The following is a 20,892-nucleotide window of genomic DNA, read 5'->3' as shown; positions in this document are numbered from 1 at the left end:
AGGACAGAGCTCCTGCTCTGAATCACCCACTGGATAAATGTAATTATGGTATCGAGTTCTTCTTAATGAAGACACGTAACTGTATTTAGCTTCAAATCATGTTTTGAACTGTTACCCATTTAAATTAAACACTGACCCACATTTTTTAGTTATTCATGAAAATTCTTTGTGGTCTTTCTTCATTTTAAGAGAGGAAAAAGAAAGCCTGTAAACTGATAGATCTTTTTTTGCAACTCATTTAGCTTAGAGTTTGGTATTTTGCAGTTTCTGTCTCTGCTTGTGTGGTGTTTGTTTTTGTGTGGTGGGTTGTTTGTTTTTTTTCTTTTTCTGTGGGTATTTTTATGTGATGAGAGCTTGTAGCTCTATGCCTGTTTTGTTTTGGTTGAAAAGATTTTGTATGAGATAAATTGGTTTCATAGAAAAATTTCGTTCTGCATTTTAATGTGTCACTTTTCAGAAAAGGTTGAGCTTTTTTTTTTTTTTAAAGGATACTGTTGGTTTTTGACCAACAACCAACACCTGTGAAAGTGGAACACAAGGAAGAACAAAGCTGTGTGTATAACAGTATGCTGCCCATATCAGTGAAATATTTTGTCTCTTAATATTAGTGCAGAAATAAGTGCCACCTTTAAAAGGTCAAAACTGGTGTCTGCTGCTTAAGTGACCATGGGCACTGCATAATTAGGATGATGCTTCTGTACAGTTCTGCTGTTTGGATCTGTCTGTGTGCAGTGCTATGCAATATATAGGAAATAATTTTTTCAGATTCAGGCTTTAATTTGTATTTTCAACATTTGCACTAAGATGTGCGGTATGTGGAAGTTGGAAGTTGCTGTGATTTAGCCAAACACACACTGCTGCAAGTTCTTTTTCTCACTGTTTTAATTCCTGAACTTGGGTTGTAATGGCTTAATTACTGATAGAGAAAGTTCTTGAAGAATTTTGTGCCTATTATTGTTGAAACTTAGGGCTGATGAAGGAGGGAAAATAATGTTTCTTTATATTTCTCAATATTCTTTTCATTTGAAGATATTTAGTGTGTTTACTGATGGTTAATCCTCTTGTCTCAGAGCCAATGAAATGATGAGTTTCTTTGTTGCTGAGTGGATGCTACAGCAGCTAATTCAGCTCGACATTCACTTGTCCAGTCTTCAGTGCTATTGAGAGCATGAAATGCACAAGACAGCTTTGAGATAGCTAAAGATGTGAACCAAAAACTATAAAATACCCTGGCTGTATGTTTCTCTATGTATCGCTGTCCAAAACATCTGCTAGTGCACTCAGCACTTGTCCTGATGTCTTCCACAGAGCATTCTTCCAGAGTCGGAGATTTATTTGCAGAGAAGATACTCAATAAACTGCTATATCATGTCATTCAACCCACTCAGAGTTCCTTATCCTAAAGCAAACCCGGAGTATTCTCCGTAACAAACGGTTTCTTTGTGTGCTGTGGCTGAATTCACAGAGGAGTCTGTCTGCTGAGTCTAGAAATTGTTATAGAGTGGAAGACTGTAGGGCCACAATTAGTCCAGTAATTTCTATGTGGCATCTTGCATTGCTTATGATTTTCTTTTTCTCTCTCTTTTGTGAGTGGCCTACTTCCCTGGCTTATAATTGTTTCTGTTATATATATATATCAGATGCCACACAGAAGTTCTAGGCAAAAGTGTCATTTACATTTTTCCTCTTCCATTGTGGTCCATTTTTTTTGTCATACATTCGTAAGTGTTTCTGTGAACATAAAGACATAGAGAGGGCAGCTATATAACTGTAGGAAGTTTTACTGTACTGTCACAGGCGTTCTGATAGCCACCACATAATTTCATGGTTCCTGAATTGGTGAGATTGCTAATGTTTTTTCTAAAACAGTTATGATTCACATAAGAGAAGTATCTATGTAGTAAAGGTGTAATGAAAGGATTCACAAAAATTGTTACTTTGGAAAATACAACTTCTTGTGTAGAAGTTGCAAGCTGAAACAAAATAGGATTTCTGTGAGATCCCTGGTGGTATTTTCTGTAGAAGTGGTGCAGGTGTGGACCGAAGGGCAAGTCTCCAAAGTGGTTGGCATTGTGTTTTTGGCTGAGCTCACGGTCAGCAGAGACCCATGAAGGAGGTCCTGCTGGTGACATCCAGGTGAGAGTTCTATTTTTCCTGTGTTCCCCACAGAGATGCAGTGGGGAAAAGACGTGTGCTCATTGTGGAGTCCAGCTTGTGTTTGCTGCTTGAGGCAGTTGCTACAAGTCTTTCTGATCTTTACTCTGTTTCTAGAGATTATGCTTGCAGGTTTCTTACGTTGTTGGAGTTCTCACTAGCTGTTTATAGTAGTTAGAAGGCCAGCAGAGTTTGTACCTTGGTCTGTTAGGTAATATACTAGCATTTGAAAAATTTTCCACTCGTGCTTTAAAGGTAGAAAGTGTACTGTCATATGAAAGGTTGACCATGACCTGATCTGCAGTTACACTGATAACCATCTCTGTAACTTCTGTGCTGCTGTTCTGAAAAATGAGAAGGGTTGGTTAGCTAGAAAAATTAAGTTGCACATGGTCATCCTGTAATGAAGGATTTGTTTCTAATGCTTATAGTAGCGAGTAGTTCATCTGTATATATGAGAAATGTGTTAGGGTCTGAAGAGCTAGCCATTCCCCTAGCTATACTGCATATAGTTGGTTGCAGAGGACCAACAGGAGGCCTATTGTCAATGTCATGTCTGAGTTGCAGTGGAGATGCAAACTGCTGTGAGAACAGAGGGGAAAAACAACAGATCTGTAGGGAAGTGAGCGGAAGTCTAGCAAGCAAGCGACTGTGGAGAACACAGGGACTGTGAGAGGAGCCATTCACAATGTGCTGGCTTGTTAAATGTGTACAATTTGTGGACCCTAGATATTTGGGGGGATTTATGTGTGTGCCTAACCCTTAAATTGGATGCTAATGTGTGGACTACTGTGCTAATACACATTTCTTTTATTTCTCACCAAATTCTGAATAAGGCATAAGAAGCATTTGTTCTCCTTGCCTCACCAGTGCCTTAGAGGTGAATACAGTGCAGGAGGTTGACTCTGAGATAGGAATGATTTGAAGCATGATAGGAGCCAAGCAGCTGTGTCCTGTTCCAGGTCACAGTTTGCACTATGTGATGTGAAGAGGAAGGAAAGAATGAGACAGAAGGAGTCTTGGGGCAGAAATTGCAGCACTAATATGACTGCCTGCTTTGTCTTCTGGTACCTGAGGTATTTCACAAAATGCAGTTGGTTTTTGTTGGTTGGTTGGTTGATTTTTTGTGTCAGCCTTGTTTGGTGTTGGGTTTTTTTGGTGGGTTTGTTTTTTCCCAAATGCACTCTTAGTCAACAAATCTGGCAACACATCTGTGTTACACTTTGTTCTCATTTATGAACTTAATAATATGGGTAGATAGCATGGTACAGAGAATGAACAATGTCACAGTTTTTTCCAGTGTATCAGTGCTGATACTAGAAAATTAGTACTGTGCCTTTTGCCTGTGGTTCCCATGTTGCATTTGGGAGGCTTTTCTGTAGTTTGCGAACCTCTATGGAAATGGTAAATTTATATCATATATACCAGCAGTGGCATATGTGTGATTTCAAAACACCATTCTTTGCTATGTTGGTGCTGATAGGTTTCCTGTGAATTTGGGATGGTGTGTTAGGCTCCCACCATCTGATTTGTCATCACCTGACTAGTTGGCAGATACCTCAAGAAGGTTGAGATATCTAGTTTTTAGTTAAAATAACAATCTGGTTCTGCCCCAGGGTATGGTACAGATGGAGCAGCAACTATTTTTCTCTCAAAGCCACTGAAGAACTCTAAGTTGCTTCACTGTGCTCAACATGCTGATCTCTAGAGAGGTTCTGCTCTGCGTGGGAGAGGGAATAACAGCCCTTGTTCTGATCTCTGTGCTGCACTGAGTTCCTACAAGCAAGTGTGGAATACCTAGTGTGCTGTAGGAAAAGAATTGTTTATGGCAGGAGGAGCGTAGTTAAACACTTGTGTTTTGTGGCTTGGCCTACAAGCTTGTAGATAATATCAGTACAAACTGATAGCACTGCTTTGTTCTCAAGGGGGTTTTAATTCTTGTTTGTTTGTTTTTTGTTTATTTCACTTTGCCGAGAGAGGCTGTTTTGCAAGGTAGAGCTAAATGGAGATGATGTCTTTGCTCTGTGGAGCTATTTTGTCCTGTACATCTGCAGGATGTTGGCAAGAGGAGACCTGAACCTTTCTCCTGCTGTTTCACAAATTGAAATATGAATAGGATGATGGGATCACTTGTGTCGTCAACCCAAATTCTCCATGATAGAACTACAGATGACATGACACTCTTTTAAAAAAAACACCAAACAAACCCAAACGAAACAACAAACAACAAAACCAGCTTATAGCCAAGTGTAAAAGAGAAGATGTGGTTAGGAGAGTGAAGCCACTGTCCCTTTTTTTGTCTTTACTTGCAATGGGCATCTGCTGATCTGATCCAAACTGAGTGTATAAAAATTTAAAAATACTTGCAGCAGCTAAAAAATGTTTTTGACTATGTAATTTGTTATTATGATACTTGTGTTGTTAAAATAAATGACATCTTCTACATATATTTTTACTTTCCTTTTTTTCTTTCTGGTAACCTAACATTTGAGAATTTGACATTCATTTAAGTATTGGATTGTGTAATGTGAATATGGTACTGTAGTATTTGACGAGAATTAAAGTCTGTGGTCAGATATTCCTGCACAAAAAGTTTATGGAGCTATTAAACCCACTATAAATTGCTGATTTTTCTCATTTGTTTTGCTTTTTTTAGGTCTCATTTAGGTCATCTGGTGGAACTTTACGAGAAAACAACAATAATAACAAGAAAATGATATTTAACAGAAGTATCACTACACAGTCAGAGTGAAACACGAACAGGTTCTGTGGAGTAAGTATTTTACAGTGTGGTGTGGTGGTGGTGGTGGTTGTTTTTTCTTCTAAAGTCAGTAGCATGGTTATTAGGCTATTATTGTATTTAACCTTGTTGTAGTTGCAATAAAAAATACCAGTGGTTTCATACTCATTTCAGTTGATTGGCTGGTAATGGCCACTCTTTTGGACTCTTATTGAGATACAATTGCTTCCAAGATGGGAGGTATCTTATGAGATTTAGATGTTTCAGATTTTTCTCATCTCCTGTGTATTCTGGGTATGGTTTTGAGCAGGAAGTGGCTAAGTATAGATGCGATTACATATAACCCCCAATTTGCTGGCAAAAGTTAAAGCCTGCCTGTATCTTCCAGGGAATTTGAAAATTTAATTGGGTTTTTGGCCTAACTTCCACTCCTGGCACTTTCTGTATGACTTTGATATTTTTGTTGTCAGTATTTTAATATTTGTCTTGTATTGCAGTTCCATCATCCATCAAACTAGCTTAAGTCTTCAGTTTGTCTCAAATACGTCTTTTCTGCACAGTAGTTAACTTCTAGCTTTTGTGAATCCTAGGCTGAGATGTGTGTCTCATTTATGATATAAGAAGCTTAGCTACCTAGGTTGGGGACTGTGGATTGCATCGTTTGGTACTAGATACCTAAATATTTATATACTGATACAGTATAATTCTTCATTTCTGTGTGCTTCACTTGATTCAGATGGGAAATGTAATAATTTTTCTGTCACCTTGTTTGCATCAGATTGTAAGATGTTTAAACATATTCTTGTAGAGGTTAGAAACTGGGAAAAATCTGCGTAATTGTCTGTCTGATGCAGATTTTACTCATGATATGTGAATGTAATTCTACTGGAGTAATTGAAAATACGCTTCAGTACATAGTTAGGAGTGAAATAAATCTGGCCATAAGAACTGAAAGGAGGTGGAAAATGGTTTTAGTTTACAATAAGTGTATTTTGACATATTGCTTTATTGCCAAGAGGAAATGACTCTTCGCTGCTTCTTCAAAAAGAGATGTGTACATGGTGTCATAATTAAACTAGAAAAATGTCTGTGAAACCTAGTCAGACAAGCTAAACTTTTCCTACTTGGTCTTTCTTCACAAGTGTTTTTAACTGATGGAATAACACATGGATTGATAATTTTTTTTCTTTTTTTAAAGGCGGGAAACAAGTTGTTATAAAACATGTATTTAGAGAGGCTAATGTGTGTGTTAGTTCCCTTTCTGTAAGTACTTGAAACAAATGCTACAGCTTTAAGTCAGGACATGTAAATTTGTATCAGTTCCTGATCTAGGGCATATGTCAAGTGGCCGGTAAACATGCTTGCAAAACGTTCTTGCAGCACCTGATACTTGAATTCTGACTTGAGGGTTTTAGAAACTGTGTTGTATGAAGTGATTTGTCTTTTACTAACTTACTGTTAATAGACAACACAGTAGAAATGCAGGGACCTGTCACAGTGTCCAAATAAAATAATACCTGTTTGCTGCTTACACACTTATTTCGACAAGTTAATTCTTGACTCCAGTAATCAAGTTGCTGAAATAGATTGGTAATAAATTTGAAACTGAGCTTTCCAAACAAATGAACTGGCCATATAGTCTCCACCCATGGAGACTTTCAAAATTATCTGTACAAACCCGTAAGCAACATGCTTTAACATCGATGTTGAAACCAGTCTTGGGACCAGATGACTCCCAGACATCCCTTCCAACCTAAATTATTCTGATTTTTAGATAATCTTAATTACTTTTTGGTCTTTGTGTTGAATGGCCAGAACTACTTTTGGGTTTATTACCATTAACTTAATGACAAAAGTCTTGATTGTGTGCAATTTTTTTGATTTTTCTGTTCTACCAAATGGCATTATATTTCAAATTGTCTTCATAAATGTCGTGAAAAAGATGGATACAATACATCTAAATATTTACATTAGACTGGAATTGTTGGATTTCTTCAATACTTGTTCAGCATTGAACAGTCCTGTTCATATAACAAACAGCTGTGAACAGCCACCTCTGGATCTGTGTAGTGGGTGACAAACTGGTGTTGGAAGAAAACTAACTGCACATCTTGGTGCAGATCAGAAATCCAGACTAGATTGCTCAGTGTAAGAAACTCACCCAGTCGGGAAGAATGTCAAACCTGATGAAGCATGTAAATGTATGGTGTGGGGGTTTTTTTGCCTTAGAGAGCATCTTTCTAACTTTTAATATCCGTGGCATCTCTGTATATGAGACTTAAGCACAGTCTCTTTATGTGATAGCTCTGTGTTTTGGTCTATGTGCCTTCTGTTTAGGAGAAAAATTCACTCCTAATTAATTCTCCGCTGTTTTTAATGATTTCACTTTTTTACCTCTCTGTCTAGATGCATACAATCTGCCTTCTGGAGAATAACCCTCTCTCCTAAAGGTTTTGACTGAAATATCAGAAATAATTGAAAAGCAAATCTTTTAGTCCCTGTGTGAAGAGGTATCTATATATAGGAAAACCTCAGTTTCTGGTCTTAACTCTTTAGGGTAGAAAGTAATCTAGCTCATAATTTAGAGATGTAACATTTTAATAGCTGAAGGGAACAGTCGTCTGCTGGTGAAATTTGATGGTCTAGGTCCATTTGTGCAATTCGAAAAGAGATTGAATATTAACCATTTATATATTTAAATGTCTTGCAAGTGGAATGTTTACTCCTCCTTTCCTCTCTGTTTACAGTGGAACAATTAATTACTCTGTGTGGTAGAACAGGCTAGAAAACACCAGAGAGCAGAATTAGTATTGATTTACTACTTCCTGGTTTTGTTGTTAGATTATTAAGACTTTTTGTACAATTCTTGTATAGCAATGAGAGAACGGGGTCCTTAAAGTTTACTTGCTACAATAAAGTATTAAATCTCAACTCCTAAGTTTTTAATGCATCTTTTCTGATTCATGACACATGCATTATGTAGTCTGTTGAATAATAGCTTGGGTTGTTATAAAGCCAGACCTTTAGGCTCTAGTTTTATCTACAAGTTTTAAAATGAGCTTAAGAACTGTAAAGTAGCAAGCCAGCCCTGGGGCTGGAAGAAACCGTCCCTCTACCTCTGCCACTCATCTTGCTTCTGTTTACATCTCCACTTTGCTGGCACAAGGAGTTATTTGTAAGAATAAGCTTCGTAAGAAACTGTCTGACTCACCTGTGTTAAAATGACATCTTTGTTCTGGGTTAAAGTTCAGCTCTTTCTCCTGCTTTCCCCTTCGGTCTGATTGTCCAGTCTTTTCTTCCCTTGTGCCAGCTCCATTCACCTTTTTTGTTAAGCTTGATTTTTATTTTATTATATACATTTTTTTAATATCTGTGTGAGCATCCCATCATTTAAATGTTTGATAGAATTTTTTTAATAACAGAATTCAGCATATCCTAACATTTCTTGCTAACCTTCCCCTAGTACATAAAATATCTACAGTGATCTGGATTATTAAAAACAGATTATTGAGATTGTGAACTAACTTCTAACTTCCGGTCTAATCTTCTGCCAAATCTTTAGTCTTGTTTTACTATTCTGGAGTATGCTATACACAATGGATTGCTCTCCATGCTGGGTCCCACTCTGCCTGCTGCTATTTAAAACTTATTAAAAGTGTCTAAGAGAGCTGTTTACAGATTTTCCTGAAGGTGAATGTATTACCCAATTGACACACAATACTGAATTATTTGACTGGGCTTTTGGCTTCATTTAAGCTTTTCTTCTTGCCTCTCTGGCTCTGTTGCTCCAGGTGTCAAATTAACTGTTATTTTTATGACAGTGCTTTTCTAATCTACTGTTTTCTTTCATTTCTTTATGTTCCCTCTCATCTCGACCTTGCAGAACTGAATTCCCATGAGGTAAAGGGGATGTTTTCTTACAGTGGCACCAGCTTCAGTGTGATCCAGTGATCAAATACTTCTAGAGCTAATTTCAGACAGTAGCATTTCAATGTGAAAGTTTTTATTCTCCCTACAAGTTACTTCAACTGTACAACACAAAAAGATGACCTGAAACTCCTTATTTATGTATCTGTATTTAATGTATCTATCTAGTGATTTCAAGGTAGAGCAAAGGATAGTCATGAACTAGCTGTGACAAACTGTGATGTTACTTTTGTATTTTGTATTCATTATGAAAGATGTGCTGCCTGTGAGTCGTCTGAAGTCTTGACTTGCCTGAGACTTGAGTTTTATTCATTTATTTCGTCATGAATAATCTTTGGAGGGAGCAGGAACTGCGTTTACTTGCCTGAGTATAAAGTAAGGAGGAGAAAGAACTTCCTTTTCTCCTCATTATTCAAACCAGTTCTGGTAAGTGTTCTTAGTCTAGAATATCATTTTAATAGCGATACTCTCTACCTGTAGACTTGTTTTGGAGGAGTAAGTTTCTGAAGACAACAATCTCACCTGCTAGTTTTAAAGTTACACTTTAATTGAATCATAGAATAATTTTCATAAGAGGGGACCACCAGAGGTAGTCTAATCTGTCTGCTCAAATCAGGTTGTGTAAAATTAAATTTAATTTTAATTTGAAACAAGTTAACATGTTGGCATTTTTTTTTGGTATTTCTAAGTCATGTAGAAGTCAATTGCAAATTCAGGTGCTCAGCATTTTTTGAAAACTGGGCCACTTTTAGAGGCATTAATATCAAAGTAGAAACTCCATTCATTGTGGTTTTAAAATTCTAGCTTCAGTTTTTAAAACTTAATGCGTATTGCTATAGGTACAGCAAAGGAATAAAGTTACAGAAGGTGAACAGAAGAAGTAATCAGGGACCATGGGAGAAAAAACTCTATTAAATTATTTTTATGGAAAACTAGATATATTTCATGAGAAGAATTAGAGAATCTAGACTTGAATAGCTGAGACACCACTCTTGGTATCAGTCTGAGCACTGTGAAGGAGTGCCATTTAAATAGGGCCTTTAGTGTTTTCTATATGTGGATATTTTTAGAAAATGAAATGGTGATATTTTTACTCTGATTTCTTGAGGAATCCTGACTAAATGGACACTTAATTTTCCATTCCATAGGGCCAGTTTGTCTGGCAGTTGCACCAAACTGCTGGGAAATATTTATTGTACCACATGATCTTTAAAAATAACTTCCCAGGCCACACTGTAGATGTCTTGAATTCTTAAAATCTTTGCTATTGTAGCTAGCGGAAAAATCTTAGCTTTGCTGATTTAGGCCTTTGTATTTACAATCAAATTGTTTGTATTTCCTTTTTAAGATTGTAAACATTTTGAGACTGAAATTCAACGCCAGAACCTTGAATGGATTCACTCTTTTGGGCAAAACAGCAATTTCAGTGGCATGGTATGAAAAAAGTGTCATTAGTGATCCTGTGTGAGCTGTGAGGTCTATTGAACAGAAAATACAGTTCTTAGTAGTACGTGCATTGGTTAGCATGGGTGCCTTCTTCTGTCACATTAAACTTTTAAGCAAAACTAGGTTGCACTTCCACATTACACCTGATTTCATCCCTGTGGCTACTACTGAGATGTAACTACAGTGTTTTCAGCCCACCCTTGTCAGTATAAATACAGTGGAAGTCAGTCAGCAGACTGGAGTCCCGCGCACTGCTCTGAAACTGCTGCCGGTGCATTGCCTGCAGAACCATCGCCTTGGGCCTGCAACTCATAGGCTGTGATGGCAGCTGTGGATTTGTTACAATTTTAGGAACAGAAGAGGATGTAGTTTTATAGAGCCATGAACTGGCACACCAATCTAATGTCTATATTTGACTTCAGAGCCTTCGAAGAAATCAGAATTCTAAGTTTCATAGGATATGTCTTCCTGCATATTCTGACTCCTTTTCCATCTTTGCTGCTAGATTCTTTTCCCTTATCTGTTCTCAAATATTTCCTTTATAGCTTGCTCATCTTTTTATAACTAGATGTTTACGTAGTTAGAAAAACTATTACAATGATTACATTGTGTAAGTGCTTAGTGTTTCTCCTACTTAGACTACGTGATATGCGGCTGCTGTTTGCTAGAAAATTACTGTGGTCAGATTGTCATCTAGTCTGTTCTGGACAATAAGATATTGTTTAAACACTGTTCTTGTGTGTCTGGCTGGATAGGGTGGCCCTTTTCAGCTGCTTTCGCTGCTGTAAGACTTTTTGGGTTTTTTTAGCCCCTTGACTGCCACGTGACGGAGCAAGCAGTAGATAAAAAGCTGTATTGATCACAGTGATGATAATCTTGAATGTGGTGCTTAACAGTTGTGATATCTTATTATATAAAGCAAATATATGAATAAGCAGGGTGCTCTTAGTTTTTGCATAATCAAAATAAGCTAGTTTCTGATATTTGTCCTTTATGTAAATTTAATGTTTTTAGTGAAAAGAAAAATAAATCCAGGTTTATGTGAAACCTGAAGAGCTGTAGGTACTTATGTGCCCTTAAAATGCACACTTGTTTGAAAGAGGTGATGTAAAATAAATTTTTTTCTTAAGGAAACTGACTTTTTGATACACAAGTGATTTCTTCTCCCACTCCTCCCCCCACTATTCCTCTTTTGTATCTATTTGGGATAGCATACTTATTTCATCCTGAGAGAACTGTGACCATATCTTGAGGATAGGTGACATCATTTCAAATGTACGGTATCTCTTCTAAATAACTGTCTGAAGACTATATTTTCTTGGTGCTACGAGGCAGCCCAGGAGAATAAATGCTATGAGGGATAATAGGGCATCAGAATTTTCCTCTAACACTGTGTCATGTGGGTATTTATATTTACCAGCTTCCTTGCAGCTTATTGTCTTTTATTAATATTCTTTTGGATTGTGCTTTGGCATAATAGAATGAATGTTGCATTGGATTTTGCAGTGGTATTCTTTTAATAACAAAAAAAATACACCTCAAAGGATGAGTGTTAGGGGATTTGTGGCGAGTTCACAAATAAAGGAGAATTTCGAACTTAGTGACATAACGTGAAATTTCGTAATTGGTGCATTCTTCAAATGTTGGTTTAGAAGAACTCACCTGACACAGATTAATGTTGGACGTTCATAACAATCCATATGGATTTGTGAGTACTTTTTAATGTGTAAGTCTTTCACTGATATGATAAACTATTTTCAAAGGAAAGTTCATTGCATTGTTACTCCATGTCTAATTTTTTGTGGTGCCTCAAGACAGGCTCACTCTTTCTGAGCATGTTCTTGTTCTCTCTCATGCTTTGCTTTTTCTTTCATATCTTCTTGGTCAGCACTGTTTTATGTCAGATATTTGCACCTCCTGAGTTTAATTCCTTTACATGAGCAAGTTAACTACTCAACACAGGAAAACTGAGTTCACCAAGTCTTACAGCAGTGATGTGAAGCCTTTGCAGCTGGGTGATCCTGGGATCTTAGTGCTGTTTTCTCCTGAAGTAGTCACGGTGGAATTGAGTTTGCCACAAACTGGTCTTGCCTGCCTTCTCAGCAAAACGGGATTAGCTTCTGAGTGGATGGCTTGGTAAGGGAACACAACCCCAACTTGTAACCACAGCTTCTGGAATCCTACTGGTCTCTAGTTTAAAAGATAAGTCTTGTAATTCTTGAGGATGTTCTGAATGCCTGGGTTTTGTTAATTGATATCTTATAATGTTCCAGTGGCTCTGGTGGTGATTGACACTTGCTGAAGGCGTTGCCTACATTGTTTTTGCAGACTGCTTTTTACCTGCACTGGATATCCCAGGCACACGTGGTTCTAGTTCCATGTTTTGGTTGGGGGGGGGAGCGGGGGGGGGAAGAAAAAAAAGAAAAAAAAAAAAAAAAAAAGAGTGGGCTGCAATTCACAGAAAAACATTTGTAGCTTACTTTTGACTGTCATCTTTTCTGAAAACCTTTTAGGAAACAGTAAAGAAGCAGCCTGCTTCTGATAGCCCCCTGTTTTGCTTGTTTGTGTGGTGGTTTTGTTCGTTTAATTGAGTGCGTGTGTTTTTGCTTGGGTTTTGCTTGGGTTTTATTTGTTTGTTTTTCACTTTCCTAGTGGTCTCTTTGGTTAGATGATGAGATATACTTTTGTCGGGGTGGGGTGGAAGCTACAAAGTCTCTTGGCTTCTGGAATAGGCTGTTAGCACTAGAGCAAATTCTTCTGTCTGCCTAGAAGTGGTAAGTCCTTCAAAAAAAGGAAATAAGACGCACACGCCCCAAACCCCACAACATAACAAGAACAACAACTAAGAATCCTGTGTCTGGGAACACAGCTGTTGTCAATAGCTGTTCAGGAATTGTAGTCTGTGGCTGGTCTCTCCTGCTTAAAATGTCTGGTTATCTTGTGATCAAGGTTACAAACCAGAGGAAAGACAGAAAATTAAATCCTGTAACTTTCACATTGATTTCACAGAGGAAATTCTCACTCTCTGCAGGAATCCATAATGAAGACAAAAATATCTTACATTGCTTCTGTGGTGAAACGATCTGGTCTGTTGGTGTAGCAGTGTCAAGACAAGTGAATGTTTATGGAAGACATCAGTGATGGAAATCTGTATAACTTGCTGTATAGTTCACTAGAATCCTTCCTCCCCTTTTACCTAGCTGGAATTGTGTTAGTGTGAAGTATTAATTTTGCTCTAGGCATTTAGAATGTGAATTGTCTTTCATTTGGGAATTCTTTCTCCCTGTTGAAAGCAAATGAAAGCGTTACTTCATGTGTTGCTTAAGTTGCTCAAAAAAGGGCTGCTGTCAGAAGAGATGGTCGTGCCCTGTTCCAAGCCAAGTGTTACTACCACTTTCTCTCTGTGTTCCTGCAGTGTGCCTGCTTAGAAAGCTGTTTTCACTGAAAGCTAACTTTAGAGAAATACCTAAAATCTCAGTTGGATCAGTGCTCTGATCTTGCTGACAGGGCAGGATGATCTTCCATCAAATTTAGCCAGTTGTAAACCGCATTGTGAGGTTATGACACAATCTGGAGGCTTGCTGCTGATGAAAAGGGAAGATCCTGCTTCCATTCTTCTCCTTTCAGAGGCTCTGGCACTCTGTAGATCCTTCTGTGATTTGATTCAAGTAGACAATGTGAAAGAAAATGACTCATCGATTCCAGCTGGATGATAAGGTGAAATGGTTGGTGAGGAGACTTGAGGTGTGCTGAAGCAGGTGCGGGCAGGGGAGCAGGACAGGGCAGCCCCGAGCAGGGGGGCAGAAGTGGGGATGCTGGCTCCCTGCTGGCTGTCCATGAGCCTGGCACTGTGTTGCACAGCTGCGCTTGCACCGTCTGATGGAAACCCTATTATGGAGGTTTCCAACCCGCGGGTCGACAGCTTGCAGTGGTAGTTGTTCCACTTCAGTCCTAATGCTTGGTGCAACATACCGGATGTACAGATTCATTGATAGAAAAAAATTGCAGGCAGTTGTCTTGGTTTGTTGTATGGCTTCTTGTCTGTGTACTTTAAATGCAAAGATGGGTGTTACATTTTCTTTTTCTTTTCCTCATTCTGCAGATGTTCTACTAATGTCTGTTCCATTTCTTTCCATTAGTCTAAACAGCTCTTTCAGAACTGCTGGTGTATTAAAATACAAATTGAGTGTTTCTGAGATTGATTTACACATTTCAGATTTGTATGCGTGTGTGTATATATACACTTATATATGCACACACACACACTCAAAGTTCAGAGAGAATTTACACCTTACATGGGGAGGTTTGAATGCTCTCTGTCAATACTATGTACCTGTGACTTAGAAAAGCATTTAATATTGGGCTTTGTTGCTATTTAATTCAAATAATCATTGATTAGACACTTGAGTAGCCAAGTTTAAGTACTGCTTTAATTACTTCCTTCTTTTGTGCTAGAGGTTGTTTTTAACCTGACGGTAGGCAAGAATAGCTATGAGGTTAACAGCCTGAAATAACTTTTTATTATTATTTTGATGGTGGTTTTCTTTCCTTTAGCTGGAAGTTGTTTAAAAGGTCTCTGGTGTTATTGCTCCCAATCCAGATGGCTTTCTGCCTTTGTTTCAGTTACTAGATGTGATATTGTTAGTCACTAGTGCCACCACACATTTTACAGTTTAGCCCATGACTCATTCTCACAGCCGTCTTATGTTGGCAGTCAGTGTTATTCTCAGTATAAATACTTGTTCTTTCTTGACCCCTGTGATGTCAGCTATTGGTGGAAACTGGGTGCTGGCTGTAAAAGACACTAACCTGGTGCCTTGAGGAAGGAAATATTGAGTAAGTGCCTGAAAGCAAGAATAGCTTCCCAGCATGCTCAGATTGGCGTGATGATTGCTCGTCCTTTTTTAATTGAAAATGGAAGTGGTATTTTAAAATATTCTGATGCCTGTGTTGAAAGTCTGTGATTATAAGAAAGTATCTTACAAGAACATAATAACTCTGTGGTGTCTAGGTTATTGGTATGTAACAGCATTTTGAAGTGTTGCTGCTTTGATCATTTTAAACTCTAGTTGATGCACTAAAGTGGTTTCAATAATTGCACATCTTGTGGAAAAACTCCCGAAAGAGGATGACAATAGAGAAGATCTTATGCTGAATTAAAATAGGAATTTTGAACGAAATAACTATGCAGAACAGATTAATGTTTTCCTTGCTGCTGTATCTGTTAAAGTGATATCACTTTATTTTGCTATGATGCCCACGGAAAATAACTGAAAATATAGTCTGTCTGTGTCCAGGTATGAAAAATCATTAGTTTTACATAATTCAAATGATTTTTCCGTGACTACTATTGTCAGTTACAACAGAATTTCAGCCATGATTTTACAGGTAGAAGTAGCTGGATGGAGGAAAAGAAAGAATATCCTGTTTAAATAATAGCTTGTTAAAGATATACTGATTGGTAATGAGAAACACCACATTTTCTCTAGATTTTTTTGGTAGATGCTGTGTTATTCTAATAGTGTAGTCTGTGTTGCGTGGTGGGGTTACATTTTATTTTTTGCCTTTAGACAATTTAAGAGATTACACACTGTGCTTAACTTTCCACACCCATTGATGAGTGAAGGGATGGATTTGTCAAGATCTGGTAATTACGATAAAATATTTTCACACCTCATTTATTTTCGTCACCAGGTCTACACGCCCACCTCCATTTCTTTTTGTTTTGATTCAGTCTGGTGCAGTGTAGCGGATTTTTTGGGACAATAAGGACCCAATGCTGATAAACTATTATTCGATGATGAAGATGATAGGAGCTCCCTAATGGTTGCTTCCATTGGGGAAAAGTATTTTTCCTTATGTATTTATGCTTTTTGAAAGTTAGAGGATTTTTGTTTGCCTTTAATGAAAATTCCACTTTATTTTTATCTAGTACAAGCAAAATACTAAACGATCCACAAATTTAGTTTGGTAACAAGATGTATTGGCAGCAGTTGTGCTTGTGTGGGTCCTCACAAGTTTGCTAAGGCTGGATGGAAAGGTTTTGAAATGACTTGGGTCTCATTATTTAGTGTATTTACACGGCCGTTAGAGGTGAGACTTAAGTGTCATATCTAAGGCAGCTTTGAACTGGCAAGCTAATAGTAGCACAGCTGTGCTACCAAATACCTGCTTTGAGTATTTAGCTGGGCCCCATGTGGAGTTTGGACTTGCTGTTTCACTGGTCACTGGTAAGCTCTAGGAGATTTCAGTTCTTTCTAGCCAACCCTCTTTCTCTGCTGGAGATTTTAATCTCTTGAAGTTTTCTAAATGTCAGATGAGCAATTTTATATATTTACGGTAACTGGAGGGGTAGACACCAGTACTGAGGCAGAGATGGACTGCGAATATTTTACAATGATGCTTTAAATGGTAGTATTTGTTTAACAATGATGATCAGTAAAAGTTAGCACTGAACAGCCCTTTATAATATTTACAAAATATTAATAGCTTGTTTGTCAATAAAAAGTCAGGCTTATGTAGTAGTTGATTTTTGTGCTGCTGACGTATTCTCTTATCCATAGTAGGCAGATTCAGCTTTTCCCTATGCTTGCTTGCTCATTTATTTCATTGTAAGCTGCCTGTATCAAGCAAGGGATTACAAAGAGACTTTCTGAAGTCCGACTTTTGCATTTCTGTTGTCAGTTAGGGACAATGATGCATGTGACAATGGATTGTTTGATTTAAAAGCCTACCAATTTTAAAGGTTGAATTTCTGTAAAATGGAAGTATCAAACAAATTTAACTTGCTATAAATGAAGTGCTAACTCCTGTGTATTGTAAAGTTTGGATTTAGTAGCTGGTGGTGTGACTTTTCCCAAACTAAGCTGATTTGTAACGAAAAAAGCTGGGGAGTGAGGGGCGCTTGCATTGTGTTGTAGTTGGTATCCTGGAGTTTTGTGGTGGGTGCATTATAAAAAGGTTTCCTGGTTGCTTGTTTTGGTGGAAAATAGTAATAAAGTGCTTTGGGATTAAAAAACTGTATTCATAAATACATATGCATTTGGAAAGTTTGCACAGTGTGATAATTATTCAATGGCATGACCAATTTAAGCAATCTGTACTGTATCTATGTATACCTCTATACGTTTAGCACCTGTAGAAAGGATTACCTTTTGATAATGGATTTTGCCTAATGTCTTAACAAAGTGGAAAATATGTGTCAGACTTTTTTGCAATGTAGTCAGCAGTAGCAACTGAATTTCAGGAGGCTGTTGTGCTTTTTTTTTTTTTTAATTTGCTGATGAGCTTGTTTGAACCTGCTCTGTGATGTATAAAGAACAGCAGCCCAGTGGGTTGGTTGCCTCCTGCTTTTTTTACTGGTGCTGTAATATGGGAAATACCTTCAGTTAAGCAGAACAGGCCTGATTTCAGAGCAGGGAATGGATCTAGAAGAGAAGGGAAGGAGTGATAAAAGTAGTGGAAAGCTGTAGCGGAGTTACACATTCTGACTTATTTTTTTTACAAATGGTGATTTCCCACATGTTATGACGTCCAACAAGAATTAGAAAGGTGTAGGAGTAACTTATCTTTATCAGAATAGTACATTACCTTAGTGTTTTACAACATGTCTCATCCCTTTGTCAGCTGAAGACCATTGCCTGGATAAAGAGGAAGATAAATACTTCAGTGAATAGTGATTGAAGGGAAAATGTGTCTTCTGAGAGTGGTAATCAAAACATAGGACTTGGAAGGTCAGAAAAACTAGTTAGTAGCATTAAGAGTAAATAAAAAGTCTTGAAATACGAAAGACAAGTAATCAGAAAGCTGGTGTAGTCAGCTGAAGTAGATCACACCAAGGGTTTTCCCCCACCCTGCAGTGGATGTAGTTTACACAGTGGGTTGAATTCCTAAGAGATCTTTTTTGGAGGGTGAAAGCAAATGAGATAAATGTATTTAGGGGAAAAGTCACTTTCTAATAGAGCTGAAGTTGATTTTCCTACTATTAATATAGACTTTCAAGTTGAATATGTTACTCGGGCCACATTTGTGGACAACTAACAGGGAATTTGCAAAAACAAATTATGAAATGGATCATGTGTTTTCATATTAAATATTGCCATGTGTTGTCCAAGAGGTTTGCTTTGATTGTCTTTTATGCAGGTAAATAATTTTAGAAAAATCCAAAATGAATTTCTACCTTTCTTTTTAACCAACCTTTAATTAGTTAGTTTTTTCTCCTTTTACTTTGTTTTAATGATTTAAACATCTCAACAATAGTGCTTTACTAGACAAGTGCTTTTATTATACTAAATGGAATTAATGACTAAAACTATGCTTATGTGTTTGCAATTCTGGCATTCGAGACCTCAGACTTGCAAGCTGAGCTGTACAAGCAGGCTTATATAAACTTTCCAAAGGCTTTAAAATGTGTGTCTAATTATAGAAGGTTAAATATACTGAATTTTCTTTTTTCCCCCTCCCTAAGGCCATGTGGTTATGATTTTATCGAGGTTCCATAATGCCTCCTGCCGTGACAGACAGCCTTGACATCTGGGCAGTGGATTCACAGATTGGTGCTGATGGCTCAATATCTGTGGACTTCCTGTTGCCCACTGGAATCTACATCAACCTGGATGTACCGCGAGATGCCACCATATCTCATATTAAACAGGTAATACCAAATGGTCAAGTAACTTAAAAGTTAACTCGTATTTGGAATTAGTGCTGTGTCTGATTTTTATGTACCTTTTTGCATATCGATTAATGAATTTGAGCAGGCATAACAATAACTTACCGAAGGTGCAGGCAAAGCAGATTGATTAATAAAGGTGTGTATGTTTCTGTAGATTTGGAATGTTTTTGGGCAGATGGCAAGGTTCAGAGGTTCAGAGAAATTACTTCCTGATCATTACTTCTTACACTTCAGCAGAGATTGTTCTAATAGCTCTACATTAATACTGTATTGCAACATCTAAACCTTTTTTAACACATTGTTAATACATTGTATGTTGATTTAATATTTTTCTGACTAGTGTGCAAATAGGAGACCTTGTGTGTAATTTATTTTTTATTATAGAAGTCAGATTGTGCTCCTCCTTCTTTTGATTGACACCTGAGATGGATGCTTTATAAACTATGTATGCCACTTCTTAAAGGTTGTGTTCAAGTGCCTTGTTAGGGCATCGCTTAAAAAGTGAGGGAACACCCAAATAAAAGGAACGGGAACATGTAAGGAAATAATCACAGATATTAAAGAATAATCTACTGACCTGTCATTGGGTACTGGCCATGTGAGAGCATTTAGACAAGTTACTGTGCAATTAGGTAGTGGGTGAATTACAACACCAACTAATTTGCTCCTTAAGCGAATAAAAATAAAATAAAGAAGTGTGATTTCTAGTTTCATTGCATTACCTGGAAGATAAGTACAATGTTTTTCATTCCTATTCAGTCTGACAGTAATCACTTGTCTATAGAAGTTATTTTCTTTGTATTAGTAGTAGCTTCATGTAATTTACTGTACACTTAATTTGAAACTTTCTAGACACTGAAGTATTTTATTTATGCAGTGGACCACCCAGGATTTTAGAAGAAATAAGAATGCCACTAGAAATTGAAGTGATCTAAGAAATAAGTTTTGTGCTGTACTCAAATACTTGAAGTAATTCTGACTGGAAAAATGTCATTGTTGTTTCAGTAAAAGGGTAACCTGGGCAACTACAGGTTAGTTGGTGAGTAAAGTAATGGAATAGCTGATAGTGATTTCAACTGATAAAGAATTTAAAATCAAGTGTATAAATGACAACAGGAACGGACTTGAACTAGGCTGTCTGGTTTTCTTGATGGTGTTGACTTGTTGAAACTTAACATGCTATAAACAGGTACTGTTGATATTTGGCTGTTTTGCAAAGAAGAGGAATGTTGATCATAACTAGCGAGGTCTTTAATGAAAATAACCGTATTTGAAAATAAAACAATAACGAAGACTTTGTCATTCTGGATTAGTAGCTTTGCTCCACAACGTTGTTGTGATAAGACCTCATTTGTGGACCCTTGGTTGTATAAATAGAAGACTTGAGAGAAAGTGTAAGGAGTTTATCTTGTACGTGAAACTGTTAAGATTAAAATACGAGAAAAGAAGAAAAGTAGCCAATTGGTTTAGGCCTGAAGAACTTTTAATTTCTGTAGACTTTATAATTCTACCAGGCCAGTACTTTGGGTGATGGCAAATGGCTTTCAGTGGAAGTCAGGTTCAGAGACTTCATGGCTTTTTAAATTTTACAATCATTAAGAGATGTAATAAGTACCAGTAGTTGGAAATTGAAGTTAGACAACCCAGGAGGGGAGAAAAAGAAAAGTACAGACATTTAATCAATATAATTATAATAGCTATTGGAAAGGAACACAGAGGCAATAGTAGATTTAGTCTTTTGATACCTTTAAAATTTGAATTTTTGCTCTACACCAAAGGTGGTTGCTGGATTCTGCTCTTAAATAGGCAAAACATACTGGAATACATTTCTGGAAGACAGAATTCATTGTACAAATCAATGAAATATACACAGGTATATGCAGTCTGGCAAAAGAAGTTCAGTTCAGCTTCAGTTATTTGAGCAGGGGTTTTTGTCATTGCATTATTGATC

General features: G+C 37.3%; 1 protein-coding gene across 2 annotated transcripts in view; it reads left to right on the top strand.

The window, feature by feature from the left end:
* Window positions 1–20,892, top strand: part of PIK3CB (phosphatidylinositol-4,5-bisphosphate 3-kinase catalytic subunit beta) — a 101,761-nt gene that overhangs the window by 36,967 nt on the left and 43,902 nt on the right. For both annotated transcript variants that reach the window (XM_065639836.1, XM_065639837.1), the window contains 2 exons: window positions 4,811–4,927; window positions 18,735–18,920. In XM_065639836.1, the coding sequence (XP_065495908.1) occupies window positions 18,768–18,920 (153 nt within the window). In that variant the 5' untranslated portion in view covers window positions 4,811–4,927; window positions 18,735–18,767. The remainder of the gene's footprint in view (window positions 1–4,810; window positions 4,928–18,734; window positions 18,921–20,892) is intronic.

The sequence above is a fragment of the Caloenas nicobarica genome, chromosome 8 (genome assembly GCF_036013445.1).
Source record: "Caloenas nicobarica isolate bCalNic1 chromosome 8, bCalNic1.hap1, whole genome shotgun sequence".
NCBI classification, from domain to species: Eukaryota; Metazoa; Chordata; class Aves; order Columbiformes; family Columbidae; genus Caloenas; species Caloenas nicobarica.
This window is presented reverse-complemented; position numbering and strand designations above follow the sequence as displayed.